Here is a 14,527-nt window from a genome sequence, read left to right on the forward strand (position 1 = left end):
TGGAAGCAGGCACAATGGCAACATTTAAGATGAACCTGGATGGTTACATGAATAGGGAGGGAATAGAGGGATACGGACCGAATAAAGGCAGAGAGTTTGTTTTTTAGTTTAATTAGGGCATGATGATCGGCATAGGCTTGGAGGGCCGAACATCCTGTCCTGTACTGTACTTCTCTTTTGTGCTTTTTTTTTCTTTTTATTCTAGAACTAGTCTGAAGTATATATGAGCTGTAGTCCCAATAGACCTTCCCTTGAGTCCAATACAAATGGGGGTGTAAAGCAGAAAAGAAATAAAGCTGCAATAATACTGTCAAATTGATGAAGTTACTCATTTAAATATCGTGCATTCAATCTGGAGCTTTCAAATGTTCTCTAGAAGAACTGGCCGCAAACACTTGAGCCCAATAAAAATAACAGAATGTGAAAGTTTGTCACTCTACTTTAGTTGCACACCTGGTATCCAAGCACACACGACTTCATTATTCATATTCAGTTTTCTTGTCTTGGGATAGTAAAGAAATGATTTCTTTGTATAATCTTTACATTTGCATCTATTCCCAGTGTGTTTATTGAGAATACTACATGACATTGTTTGAATTCTATATTTCATTGATGAATCGTATGAAATTACATTACCTCAAACCATTTTGATGTGCCGATATCTGGCTCTGATTTGACTTGGAATCCAGTAGTTGATTACCGAAAAAACTAGTGTTTGACAAAGTTGATTATATAAGCCCTGAAATATGATAAAGATAGGATAAAGTCTTCTGATCCATTTTGTCTTATTGAATTCATTTAGGTATTTTAAGGCTGCTTAAATGCCAGTCCATTTACCACATGCTGTAGTGTAATATTTTGAAGTTGCAATCTTATATATGTTGTTCACCTCTCACTACCTCACAGAAAACCACCAGCTGGAAAAAAACACAGACACTGTTTGAGTAAGGATACCTGTTGGCTTGGCTTATACACTTTTTAATTTTGGTCTGTGCCTGGCTGTATTCAAGGCCCTAGAAATTCATACTCAGCCAAGAACCTCGAAGTGCTTTTGAATGCAGTTGTAATTTTTCAATTTGGCCTTCAGAAAGACGAATTTTATGTTTTATCTATATCATTTCCAATGGTCGCAAATGGAGCTGCACCCGAAAAGAAAGACAAAGTAATGTTACACAGTAAGACTGACCTGAATTTGTATTTTTATTTTTCTTCAGTTTAAAATTTGTGGATTTGTTTCCCTAGTAATGGTTAAATCCTTAATCAGAATACCAGGATCTGTTAGGTTCACAGCCTGAAGTCGAGGGAAATCAATGGGAGTATAGATTCAAACTTTGTCTGTTCCCCGAGGTTCCACATTTGTCTTTATGCTCACCATAGAACACAGAAGTGTTGAACATTGCTCCGTTACATGTAGAGGAGGAAGTGAGGGCTGCAGATGCTGGAGATCAGAGCTGAAAATGTGTTGCTGGAAAAGCGCAGCAGGTCAGGCAGCATCCAAGGAACAGGAGAATCGATGTTTCGGGCAAAGAAGGGCTTATGCCCGAAATGTCGATTCTCTTGTTCCTTGGATGCTGCCTGACCTGCTGCGCTTTTCCAGCAACACATTTTCAGCCCGTTACATGTAGACTATAGTTACGAGTGCACTGCTATCCCTTCATATATTTACAAGACTTTTCTTGATTATCATAGATTATTAATCTTTATTTCATTGTTTCAAACTCTCAGGAAGGTCCAAGTCCTGTTTCTACTGTTACGACATGGCAGTGAACCCATCTGTTAATTAAACCCAACACCCAAAAAAGCTTATCTCACCTTGTAGTCTGCTTAAAATATGAGTGATAGAGAACTCCCAAATTCCACTATTTAAAGAAAATAATATCAATATATTTTTAACTCTAAAAGTGAACGTTAAACAACAACTATTCACAATTCTAAGCACTCTTTCTCTTAACTGCTTATTATCTGCCTCCATGCTGTTCCAATAAGACGCTTACTAAAATTACATCAACTTAATTTCAAAACCACAGAGCCGCTGTCAACTTCTGTGACTTCGCTCTTCTGGCTGCTGAATGTCCTGGGTCATCTTCTTTCTTCTTACTGCGAGTATGTTTCATATGAAAAGGTACCTTTGGAAGAGTGTGTTTCTAATTTCTTGGGTCTCTCTCAATGGAAGTTGCTCTCTCCAATTTTCAGAAATATCCCCAACATCAGATTGTGTCATTGGTTTAATGTTGGCAAAACAATAAATTCAAACTCAATTGGGTTTTAGTATCCTGGGGCATAATTTAAATTGATTGATTAAATTCAAATTGTTGACAAAACAGCAACAAAAACTCAGGTATCCACTTCACAGGCAAATGTTACATATTTTAAATTTTCTAGTACACTCTGAGACTGCCATCTAGTCATATACACAGGCACTTGTCAGCTCTTAGTTCAGAACAGCATTCACGCTCTCAACATTCCTTCAACTTCATAACACTACTCTGAAAAATGAGTGAGGTGGAGCAACATTAGGAACAACTACAACCCACCATTGTGCTCCATGGCACGGAAAGGTGGAATGTCACGCAGGATTTCTGCTCCACATTTCTTACCAGTGGTTGGTATTGCAAAAGCTCACATGAATGTTAATTAAGGGTTGAGAGGAGGCTTGGTGTGATAGTTCCTGGTAACAAATAGACTGTCAATACTCATTGTTTCGCACACAGAAATTTCAGTATTAAGTCAGTATGAAACTGAGGTGACAGGCAATATGTAAAATAGAATGGGTGGCTAGCCCACCATCTTCCTGCCCACCTCCAAGCTGTCCCTTATAATATTGTGGGCAGGTAAGACATCAGCCAGACCACTTGTCCTTAAGTGGAGTGGGTCATGAATAAATGCCTCTCCACTAAAATCCAGGTCAGAGAAGTGTTGAATCCTGAAACAGGTCATGAAGTCTACATGGGATATTCTTTGATAAGTCACCAAAGCTAGTCACTTGCTTCCTGTAGGAATTGTCATAATCTTTCTGTATTCCAGTAAGATGATAGTGTAGTGTAAGGGGATTAAGACCCTAGAGCAACTTTGTGTTGATGTCACGGAGCTGCATTTCACTATGTATAAATTCCATAGAATGAGCAGTGTTCGAATGAGACTTTCTGAAAGACAGACTGAGAGCACATGGAAACAGGCCCTTGAAGACAGATTAATTATTACCTGATGTAACTAAGTCAGGACCTGTTATATGTTTGTCACGTGTAATTGTAGTTAGTATAAAAGCATGATAAATAATGTTACTTTGAAATTGAAGCCCGAAGACAGTTCTTGACTTTGCTTTCTCCACGACCAATCTGTCTCAAACCTAAATTCATCATTTTTCATCAAACTCATAGAAAAAGTTGTATTGAAGGTGGGATGCACAATCTATAAGAGAGGGAGAACCCTGAGGAAATAAAGGAATGGGAGAGAAAAAGAAACTTGGAAAAGAAAGTCCTTTTCAAGATCTTTAAATGTACATGTGTGAACTATTCAAAGTTCTTCAGTACCGCAATATTGCTTTAGTGCTTTGTGATTGATTTTCCTTATTATTTCTTTACAGATGATCCAGAAGGTGCCTTTGTACCACCTGAATTTGACATTACTGGCAATACCTTTGAGGTTAGTAGAAATAGCTTGTGAACATAATAGGAAAGCAGGAAATATTTTCCCAATGAATAGCATTGAAAATTCAATGAGAATACCCACCCCCCAACCATGTATGCCAGAAACCTTTATGTGAAATGTCTGGTAAGATTAGATCGATTTCAGAGAGCTTTTTAGGAATAGTTATTAATCAAGGCCAATTATTTCAAACTGCAGCAACCTAAAAGGCTTTTCATTTTCCAAAGTGCTTTCAAACTTCTGTCTTTGCCAAATGTTATGCATTTTTATCCAGTGCAGATCCTTTGCAGTTTGCAAGCCTGCATATTGTGCATTGTGACATGAATGTGATCAGAAGGATAGTGTGCAGAGTAATTAAGCCATTTATATTAATGGAGAAGTAACCAGCTTTGAAATCTGATCAGAGACAAAAAAAACCGCAGATGCTGGAATCCAAAATAGACAGGCAGGAGGCTGGAAAAACACAACAGGCCAGGCAGAATTAGAATGAGACTTTCTGAAAGACAGACTGAGAGCATGTGGAAATAAGCCCTTGAAGACAGATTAATTATTACCTGATGTAACTAAGTCAAGACCTGTTATATGTTCATCACGTGTAATAGTAGTTAATACAAAAGAATAATAAATAATATTACTTTGAAATTGAAGCCTGAAGACAGTTCTTGACTTTACTTTCCCCTCGACCAATCTGTCTCAAACCCAATCTGTCTCATGTGGCATCAAACTCATGGCAAAAGTTGTATTGAAGGTGGGATGCACAATCTGTGAAAGAGGGAGAGCTCTCAGGAAATAAAGGGATGGGGTAGATAAAGAAAATGGTCAGAAAAGGTCCTTTTCAAGATCTTTAAATGTACATGTGCCTAACTATGTAGCATCAGGAGGTGAAGAAGTCAACGTTTCGGGTGTAACTCTTCTTCAGGAGTCCTGAAGAAGGATTACGCCCGAAATATTGATTTCTCCACTTCCTAATGCTGCCTGGCTCGCTGCCTTGAAATCTGATCAGCCAGTCAATGCACCTTCCATTGTGCCTTCAAATTGAGTTGGTGTGGGGTTAGGGTATGGCTGAATTGCTTACATGTGTAGCCCCTTTAAAACATTTTTGCTAGATTGATTTGTGCAAGTCCTCATGGAACACGTTGTGTTTTGTACTGGCTGCAGAGTTTAAAGGAAGTATTGGAGCTGGCTATTCATCTCCGTGGCAGAATGATGAGACCCATAGCAAAGCTGATATTAGAGCCTGGCTTTTTGCTATTGTCAAGCTGGTGAATCAGATGAATTGGAAGATCAGGGCATTGAGATGGTGACACTGGCTCTTGGTAGTGCCCTCAGTGTAGCAACGCTGAATGGGTAGTACTGGCAGTGATAGAGACACTGAAATTGGAGCCCATCTGTACTGAACATGAAATCAGATTGAGCATCCTCTTTAAGGATTCCCTTACGCAACACAGACTTGGTTTTTCTAGGCACAGCTTGTGTTAGTCATCTTTAGGAAAACCAATCTTGTGGAGGAAGCTGCAACACATTGACCCATTATTTGCATGAGTATTTCATTTGGCCCATATCGAGATGGTGAATGGTGTAAGTCTGACTCACAAATGAGAAAACACTTCCTGATTTTCAGGTTGAATACTTTAGGATGTTGTTTAGTACCTGAAGAATAAATGCTGCATTGTTGAATTTCCAATCCAAACTGTTTGAAATAAATGGGATAAAGCCTGGATTTAAATAGCAGGCAAAGCCATCTCATGAAAATTTGTTAGGAATTTGGGATAGTTTTTTTTTAAACTGGTCATTTGAAGAGATGTTTGACATTGTACTGTGGAACCATTTTTAGATCATTTACACGTGGAATGTATGCTGACAGGGACCTAGGTTCAATTCCACCCTTAGGTGACTGTCTGTGAGGAGTTTGCACATTGACCCCGTGTCTGCATCGGTTTTCTCCGAGTGGTCCGGTTTCCTCTCACAATCCAAAGATGTGCAGGTAACCTGGATTGGCGATGCTAAATTGTTCATAGTGTCCAGGGATGTGTTGGCTAGGTGGTTCAGCTGTGGGAAATGCAGGGTTACAGGGATAGCATAAGGAGAGGGTCTGGGTGGGATGCTTTTCGGAGGGTGGATATGGACTCGATGGACCGAATGGCATGCTTCCACACTATTCTATGTATAGATTCCAATTTAAATACTCCTTTTGTAAAGTGCAAGTTCTAGTTAAAATCTTCTGGGCGATGTAGAATCTCAGATTAGTGCTGTCATGGTCTTCCTACGTTGATATTGGCACAGTTAAGACAAGAGAAGTAATAAATTGAATTGAAAACAGCTCAGTTGGGATGTAAGGAGAGGTGAAACTATTCTGTGCACCTCCTTCAGTGGAAATCACAAAACATTACCTTTCACAAATTTACCATTTGATTATTATTTGTTGTTTACTAAGAAATAAATGTTGAAAGAAAATTTGTTGAAATTAGTCTTACGGATTTCAAAACAATGCTTTTGCACTTGTTGTATAATAATATTACATTATTAACATGCAGATTTAAAGTATAATGATGAAGTTATCATGATAAACAGCATACTATTGTCTCTGTTGTGGGCCAACTGTATTTGTTTAAATTTTACTGAGTGTCACAACTTGATGTAATTCAATGGGCATAGACAAGCACAGAGAATGGAAATGTGTCTGATTGTTATTCCTTGCTGTTTGGAAAGCAAACCAAGATATTAAGTGCTTATCATTATCACCTTCCTTGTAGAATTTATTTCCTTGTCACCCTGATATCTGTTGCTACATGATTAAACATACACGTGCATATATCATCCATAAAACCAAGCAAAATGTATCCTGTTGGCTTTCAAACATAATTTTTTTTTGTTTCCAACTTTGTGGGAGAAATTTGATTGCTCAGTTAATCTCGCAACCTCATGAATGAGCTGTTGTTTTTATTTCAGATGTGAAGTATGTTCATGTAACAGAGATTTACTGAACGTTGGGAAAGAGGGCAGGGAAAGATTGAAAGTTGTCTGGCTGTGGAATTTATCTTGATCATTAACACTGCTCAGTACATTCTCTTATTTGAAACATCAATTCTGCCTTGCCTTCAGATTTGTTGTTATAATTTTAAGAATGTTCTCTAAATTCTTCTAGGTCTTGAAAATTGATCCTCTTTTGTATTTTGGCCAACAAACCTATCAGAGGATTTACTTTAGAGTTTTAGCATCTCTTTCAGAAGCAGACCAAATGTCACCCATCATCTGAAGTGCATTATTATCTACCAGTTTTTATATAAATAATAGAAGGACCTGTAGACCACAGTGGAATTTTTACCTTGAAAAACTAGACATTTTTATTTATTGTTGTCCAATCAACTCTATTTTGTTAAACCCATTCTGTGATTTTCCAATTCTACAACACTTTACAATTACATGTATTACCTGAAAACATGGCCAAGTCCTATCGCTGATAAAATTAAAAATTATAAAGACTATTTTCACCAACCCTATTCTCTGGGTGCCCATTCTTGATACATGTTCACTTATAAGCAACAGTAGAAAAAGTAGCACGTTCCAAATTGATGCTCTTCATTATTTGTTGAATGTCCTGTTAACAGCCCAACTCACCATGGGTTGCAGTCTTACTAAAGTCGCTATCCAAACTAGCCAAGAAAACTCAACATGTGAACCAGAAAGGGTTCATGGAGGGTTGATATTGTTGCTTGCTTCAAGTGACCTGCATGTTGCCCGTGACCACACCTATCCTTTCACAACAGGCACTGGCACCTAACTTCCAGGATCGATTCTATGCCATGGCATTGCACCCTGCACTCGCATATTTGTGAAGCAGGGCACATTGACTGCCAGCCATACACTGCTGCATTGGGTCAGGTAGCAGCATGGGGATGGCACCCGCTCAGCAATGTGAGCCATGCAATCCACCAGGATTACTCCTTTGCTCTCTCAGAATGTGTACACCTAGTACCTACTGGCACGCTCTCAATTGCTCTGCCATTCCTTGCACTGGCAGTTGGTGCAGTCATGCAACTGGACGGATGGCCATGTTGTGCTACAATGCTCAGTTGAGTGTGTTTGCATCTTCTCATACATCAGTGAACAACATTAGACTATCACTGGCACCACATGGGAGCAGCATTCAGGCCAAACTCAGTATAAGTACAGCAGGCAGTGGGACCTGTCTGAAAGACGGGGAGAAAGTGAGGTCTGCAGATGCTGGAGATCAAAGTTGAAACTTTATTGCTGGAACAGCACAGCAGGTCAGGCAGCATCCAGGGAACAGGAGATTCGATGTTTCGGGAAAGACCCCAACCAATTCCATGTTGGGTAAGTCCAGTGCAGGGTTAGTCAAGGGCAGTGTCCCATATCAGTCCTGGACATTGGTTGAGATGGCTTTGCACAAAGTGGTCATGCCTCTGTGCTGCAATGAACAGGTCACAGTTATTCCTTTGTCTCCACAGGGGCTAGGCTAGGGCCTGGGAGGAGGTCTTCCACAATCGTGTAGCCACCAATCAGGGATCTGTGTGGGTGTTTGCCAGGATTGGCCAAGCAAGCCACCCAAGAGGATGGTTCATAGTCGTCCCACTGCCACCATTCACAGATGTTAAAGGGAAAGAGGGATTGGTGGTTGTTTGGATGAGTTGGAAAGTGAGACAGGTTTTGGCACACTTACCTGGTTTGGATGATAACCTGATGAAGAGTGAAGCCTGTAGGGGCCCATCGAACCCCCGATATTTTAGTGTCATCACTGGTTGGCTGGGTTGGGAGGAGGGTGGACTGGTCCACCTTTGCCAGTGGTTCCTCCAGGTCTGAAGGGATTCTTCCCCTGAGGTCAAGGAAATCCCCCTGAGGCGGGATGGTTCCCTTTTGGCTGATGTGCTCAGCTCAATGGCTGCAGCTGTGGAACACAAAAGGCAGAAGGCATTGTGGCCAGTGATTCAAGGTGGTGCCCATTGCAATGCACTGTCCGCCTGGTGAATTTAGATTAGATTAGATTACTTACAGTATGGAAACAGGCCCTTCGGCCCAACAAGTCCACACCGCCCCACCGAAGCGTAACCCACCCATACCCCTACATTTACCCCTTACCTAACACTATGGACAATTTAGCATGGCCAATTCACCTGACCTGCACATCTTTGGACTGTGGGAGGAAACCAGAGCACCCGGAGGAAACCCATGCAGACACGGGGAGAACGTGCAAACTCCACACAGTCAGTCGCCTGAGGCGGGAATTGAACCCGGGTCTCTGGCGCTGTGAGGCAGCAGTGCTAACCACTGTGCCACCATGCCGCCCACAAATGTTAGCATTTTAGTGTTACTACCAGTGGTTACTTCTCAATTGACAGAGCAACTGTATCTCTGCATTCCCCAAGGACTTGTCACAGCTGAAACCTTGGTGGGAGGAGTGCAGTAGTGGAGATAAAGTGAATGGGAGTTAACAGACAGTTGATTATGGTGCTTACCCTGGCAGTATAGAGAAGTACAATGATCTTTTGGCACTACTGCCTGGTTCTCTGAGGCCTGGTTAGGGCACTGATCCAGGTGGCAATGTCTGACCAGGCAGATATTGTGCAATGGCACAACCTCCTCTCCTGGAAGAAGATGGGCTTCCTGTGCACATCCATATCAGCAGGACCTCCAGGTTCCTATCAATGCTAACTTGCCGTTGTCAGCCATCTCCAATAAGTCACCAGTGACAAGCAGGGTAAACGCCAGATGTCAATGCTCCTCTCAAGTGCACTCTAGGTTCTTGAAGATGGTGCTGCCAAAAGGGATTTTTTTTTGTGTGGTGAATGTCCAGGGGACGTTGAGCTCTTCTGGGAACAGTGCATGGCAGATGGGATGGAGATGGAATGGGTTACTTACTATTAGGTCAACAATGGGAATAAAAGCCGAGAGTTTGAGAAATGATGATGGAAAACTGAGTGGACAGTGTGCCTGATTTCTCAATACATGCTTCTTCTCAACCTGCAGTTCTCAGGATGGAAACTGACTAAGTTATCCTTTGTTTCTCTGTTCAATCTTAGTTGGCCCAAAACCCCGAATTTAAACTTTATTAACTTCAGTTATCTCTTGTAGTAATGTTTTTGTCATATTGTGACTATAATCCAAATCTAAGAGTTTTCCAATCCTTTTTTTGTTAAAGTGGGTTCATTATTGTCATGAGAAAATCTGCCTAATTAAGTTGTAGAAGGCATGGGTTTAGAAATACACCTCAACTCACCCGCAAAGGGATCAATTTAAGATCGACTGCCTGTTACAAGCTACCTAATATTTGATTCCAATAATGTCAGGAAACCTAAGTGAATCTCATCTTTGCACACATACCCAATATACCACCCAATATAAACCACCAACCATCCCATGATAGAAAAACAAGACGAGTATCCTACTGTGTGTGAATGATGGAGAATCTATCCCTGCCCCCAGCAAAGCTTTTCTGTACTAAATATCAGGTGGCTTTCTCTAGCATGAAACTACTGTGATCCTCTTTTTGCACAATCTTATTTTTTAATAACATATTAAAATAAAAATAAAAATTAATCATTCTCTGAAGACACTTACCTTTTTGTGAATGTTGGAATTTCAATGTTAGAAAGAAGCCTACCTTGAAAGTATTTGTCAGGTTTTGTTGAATATGTCCATCATATGTAACTGTTGTCTATTTGCTTAATAACCAGTCAACTATTGCCCTGGATCACACCTTCCTCAAACTTCTTTCCACATGCTATCATCTTCCAACCTCAGAGTCCTCTCTCTATTAGATAGGAACAAAACAGGAAATTTGTTAGTCAATGTAATTATCAAATGAAAAGCTAATTTTGAGTATATGTAGCACTGATTCTCATTTTAAATTATCACAATGGGTTTTGTAAGCATTGAGTTTTGAATTACAGTCATTTTTGACTCCTACTTCATGGATCTCGACATGTTAGTTGACAGAATCCACATATCTAAAAGATAATAGTCCAACAGTTTGGGTGTTCCTCAGTACAGTACTGAATTAAAATTTCAGTTGAGATTTAGACATAACTCTAAGGCATAGCTTTCAAAAGAATGGTAAAATTATTTTTAATTTTCTGGTGGCTCTCATTCCGTGTTGGAATGTAATGTTTCTATATTTGATAAGAATGGATATGTAATTAATGAAACTAATGGTTGAGTTCAGTTGCATGGAAAGTTAGGGAAAGGTTAAAGTGACAGAGATCAACAAAAGTTATTGAAACTTCCAGAGCAAGTCAAAGGACAGAGAGTATGAAAAGGCTCCGGAATCTAATTTCAGGCACAACAGATAAGGGGACACAGAACATAGAACAATACAACACAGTACAGGCCCTTCAGCCCTCGATGTTTTGCTGACCTTTTATCCTACTCTAAATTCAGACTAACCTACATACCTTTCATTGTGCTTTTTTCCCTGTGCCTATCTAAGAGTTGCTTAAATGTCCCTATTGTATCTGACTCTACTACCACCACTGGCAGTGCATTCTATGCACCCAACACTCTCTGTGTAAAGAACCTACCTCTGACATCTCCTCTAAACCTTCCTCAAATCACCTTAAAATTATGCCCCCTCATGATAGCCATTTTCTCCATGGGAAAAAGTCTCTGGCTATCCACTCTATCTATGCCTTATCATCTTGAACACCTCTATCAAGACACCTCTCGTCTTTCTTTGCTCCAATGAGAAAAGACCTAGCTCCCTCAACCTTTCTTCATATGTCATGCCCTCCAGTCCAGGCAGCATCCTGGTAAATCTGTTCTTCACCCTTTCTAAAGTTCCCACATCCTTACTACAAGGAGGTGACCAGATCTGAACACAATATTTCAAGTCTAATCAGGCTCTGTAGAGCTGCAGCATATGAAAAGGGGGGGAAATCAATGTAGAATGTAGATCTGAGGATGTTGTACTTAAATACACAAGGTAAATGAGCTTGTCGCACAGTTTGAAATTACCAGGTACGGTATTGTGGAGGTTGCAAGGGAATCAGGGCTGGAACTCAATATCCAGAGATAGACATCCTATGGAAAGGATAGGCAGAGGGGGTGAGGTGCCTTATTACTCAGAAATGAAATTAAATTAATAGCAAGAAGTGATATAGTATCTGAAGGCGTAAAATCTGTGTGGGTAGAGTTGAACAACCACAAAGGAATGAAAGACTCTGCTGGGCATTGTGTACAGGCCTCCTTGCAACAGTCAGAATGTGGGGCAGAAAATAAATCAAGAGATAGAAAAGGTATGTAAGAAAGGCATGATTACATTAATTATGAAGGACTTCAGTAGGCAGGTGAGCTGGGAAAATCAAGTTGGTCGCAGATCCCAAGCAAAGGAATTTTTAGAATGTCTATGAGGTGGTTTGAGGAACAGCTTGTGTTAGAGCCCACTATGAAACAGGGAATTCAGGATTTGATGAAGTGTAAGGAGGCAGACTTGATAAGGGAGGTTAAGATGAAGGAACACCTAGAGGGCAGTGCCCATAATATGATAGAATTCACCCTGCGGTTTGAGAGGGAGATGCTGGAATCAGATGTAACAGTATTCCAACTGAGTAAAGGTAACTACAAACATGTGTGGGAGGAACTGATCAGAGTTGATTTGAAGAGGAGCCTAGCAGAGAAGATAGTGAAGCAGCAATGGCAGGAGTTTCTGAGGGTAATTTGGGAGGCACAGCAGAAATTCGTTCCAAGGAAGAAGTATATTGAGGAGAAGACAAGGGAAGTCAGGAACAGTATAAACGGAAAAAAGAATGCATACAATGTGGTGAAAAGTAGTGGGAAGTTAGAGGATTGGGAAGCCTTTAAAAACTAGCAGAGGACTACTAAAAAAGGAATAAGACAGGGAGAAGATGAAATATAATGGTAAGCAAACTGATAATAAAAAGGAAGATTGGTAGAGTTTTCTTACTATGTATAAAAGGTGAGAGAGGAGCAACAGTGGTCATTGGATCTCTGGAAAATGAGCCTGGAGAAGTAGTAATGGAGAACAAAGGAATGATGAAGGAACTGAACAAGTTCTTTGCCCCAGTCTTCACTGTGGAAGACACCAGTAGTATAGCAAACGTCCAAGAGAGTCCAGGGACAGAATTTGGTGTAATGGCCATCATGAAGGAGAAGGTGCTGTGGAACATGAAAGGTCTGAAGGTAGATTGGATGGACTTCATCCCAAGGTTCTAAAGGAGATAGCTGAGGAGATTGTAGAGGCATTGGTGCTGATCTTTCAGAAATCACTGGAGTCAGGAAGGTCCCAGGTGACCATAAGACCATGAGACATAGGAACAGAAATTAGGCCACTTGGCCCATCGAGTCTGCTCTGCCATTCAATCATGGCTGATAATTTTCTCAACCCTATTCTCCCGCTTTCTCCCCATAATGTTTGATCCCCTTGATAATCAAGAACCTATCTATCTCTGTCTTAAATATACACAATAACCTGGCCTCCACAGTCTTCTGCAGCAATGAATTTCATAGATTCACCACTGTCTGTTTGAAAAAGTTCCTCCTAATCTCCATTCCAAAGGGTATTCCCTTTCTCTAAAGCTGTGCCCTTGGGTCCTAATCTCTCCTACCAATGGAAACACCTTTCCAACATCCACTCTGTCAAGGCCATTCAGAATGTTTCAATTAGATCCCCCATCATCCTTCGAAACTCCATTGAGTATTGACCCAGAGTCCTTAAACATTCCTGTATATTAATCCTTTCATTTGTGGGACTATTCTCGTGAATGTCCTCTGGACACGCTGCAGGGCCAGTACATCCTTTCTGAGATATGGGGCGCAAAACTGTGTACAATATTCCAAATGTGGTCTGACCAAAGCATTATAGAGCCTCACAAATACATTCCTGCTTTTATATTCAAGTCTTCTCAAAATAGATGCTATCATTGCATTTGCCTTCATAATTACTGACACATCCTGTGAGTTTACCTTAAGAGAATCCTGGACTAGAACTCTCAAGTCTCTTTGCACTTCAGACATAAGAGTTTTCTGCCCATTTAGAAAATAATCCATGCCTCTATTCTTCCTACCAAAGTGCATGACCTCACACTTTACCATGTTGTACTCCATCTGCCTCCTCAATGCTACCTGTGCCTCTACCTAGCTCATACCATCTGCAAACCTAGCCTGAATGCCCTCAGTCCCTTCAGCTAGAGCATTAATGTATAAAGTGAAAAGTTATGGTGCCAATACTGAGCCTTGTGGAACACCACTTATCACCGGCTCCTATCCTGAGAAAGACCCTTTTATCTTCTGTCTGCTTTCTGTCAGACAGCCAGGCTTCTTTTTGTATCCCTTCTTAAACAAACGTACAACATTAGCCACTCTCCAGTCATCTGGCAGCTCACCTGCAATTATAGATGATACAACTGTTTCTGCAAGGTGCCGAGCAATTTCCTCCCTACCTTCCCACAAGGTGTTGGGATGCACTGGATACACTGGAAGTCTTATATTTTCTAAGACCTCCAGCACTTCCTCTTCCATAATGTGAACTGTTTTCAAAACACCAATATTTATTTTCCTGAGTTCTCTAGCCTCTTATTTCTCTCTCCATAGTGAAAACTGTTGCAAAATATTCATTTAATATCTTTCCTATCTCCTGAGTTTCAACACAAAGACAACCTCTTTGATCTTTAAGGGGACATAATCTCTCCCTAGTTATTCTCTGGTTCTTAATGCACTTGCAGAATTTCTTTGGATTATCCTTAACCTTATTTGCCAAACCTATCTCATAGCCCCACTTTGCCTTCCTGATCTCCTTCCTACAAATGCCCCTACATGCTTTATACTGTTCAAGCGATTCATTTGAACTCAGTTGTTAATATTTAATATAAGACATTTTTTTGTTCTTGACTAGAACCTCAGTATCTTTATT

The 14,527-nt window shown here is 40.5% G+C and overlaps 1 protein-coding gene across 8 annotated transcripts in view; it reads left to right on the forward strand.

Moving 5' to 3' along the window:
* Positions 1–14,527, forward strand: part of kndc1 (kinase non-catalytic C-lobe domain containing 1) — a 354,394-nt gene that overhangs the window by 46,911 nt on the left and 292,956 nt on the right. For all 8 annotated transcript variants that reach the window (XR_006314907.2, XR_015760947.1, XR_006314906.2 and 5 more), the window contains one exon: positions 3,584–3,642. Coding sequence is in view for 4 of the 8 variants with exons in the window: in XM_043712540.2 (XP_043568475.2) it covers positions 3,584–3,642 (59 nt within the window). In the remaining 4 variants the exon portion in view is untranslated. The remainder of the gene's footprint in view (positions 1–3,583; positions 3,643–14,527) is intronic.

Source organism: Chiloscyllium plagiosum, unplaced genomic scaffold (genome assembly GCF_037043375.1).
Source record: "Chiloscyllium plagiosum isolate Xiang-an unplaced genomic scaffold, Cpla_swu_hap1 HiC_scaffold_22, whole genome shotgun sequence".
NCBI classification, from domain to species: Eukaryota; Metazoa; Chordata; class Chondrichthyes; order Orectolobiformes; family Hemiscylliidae; genus Chiloscyllium; species Chiloscyllium plagiosum.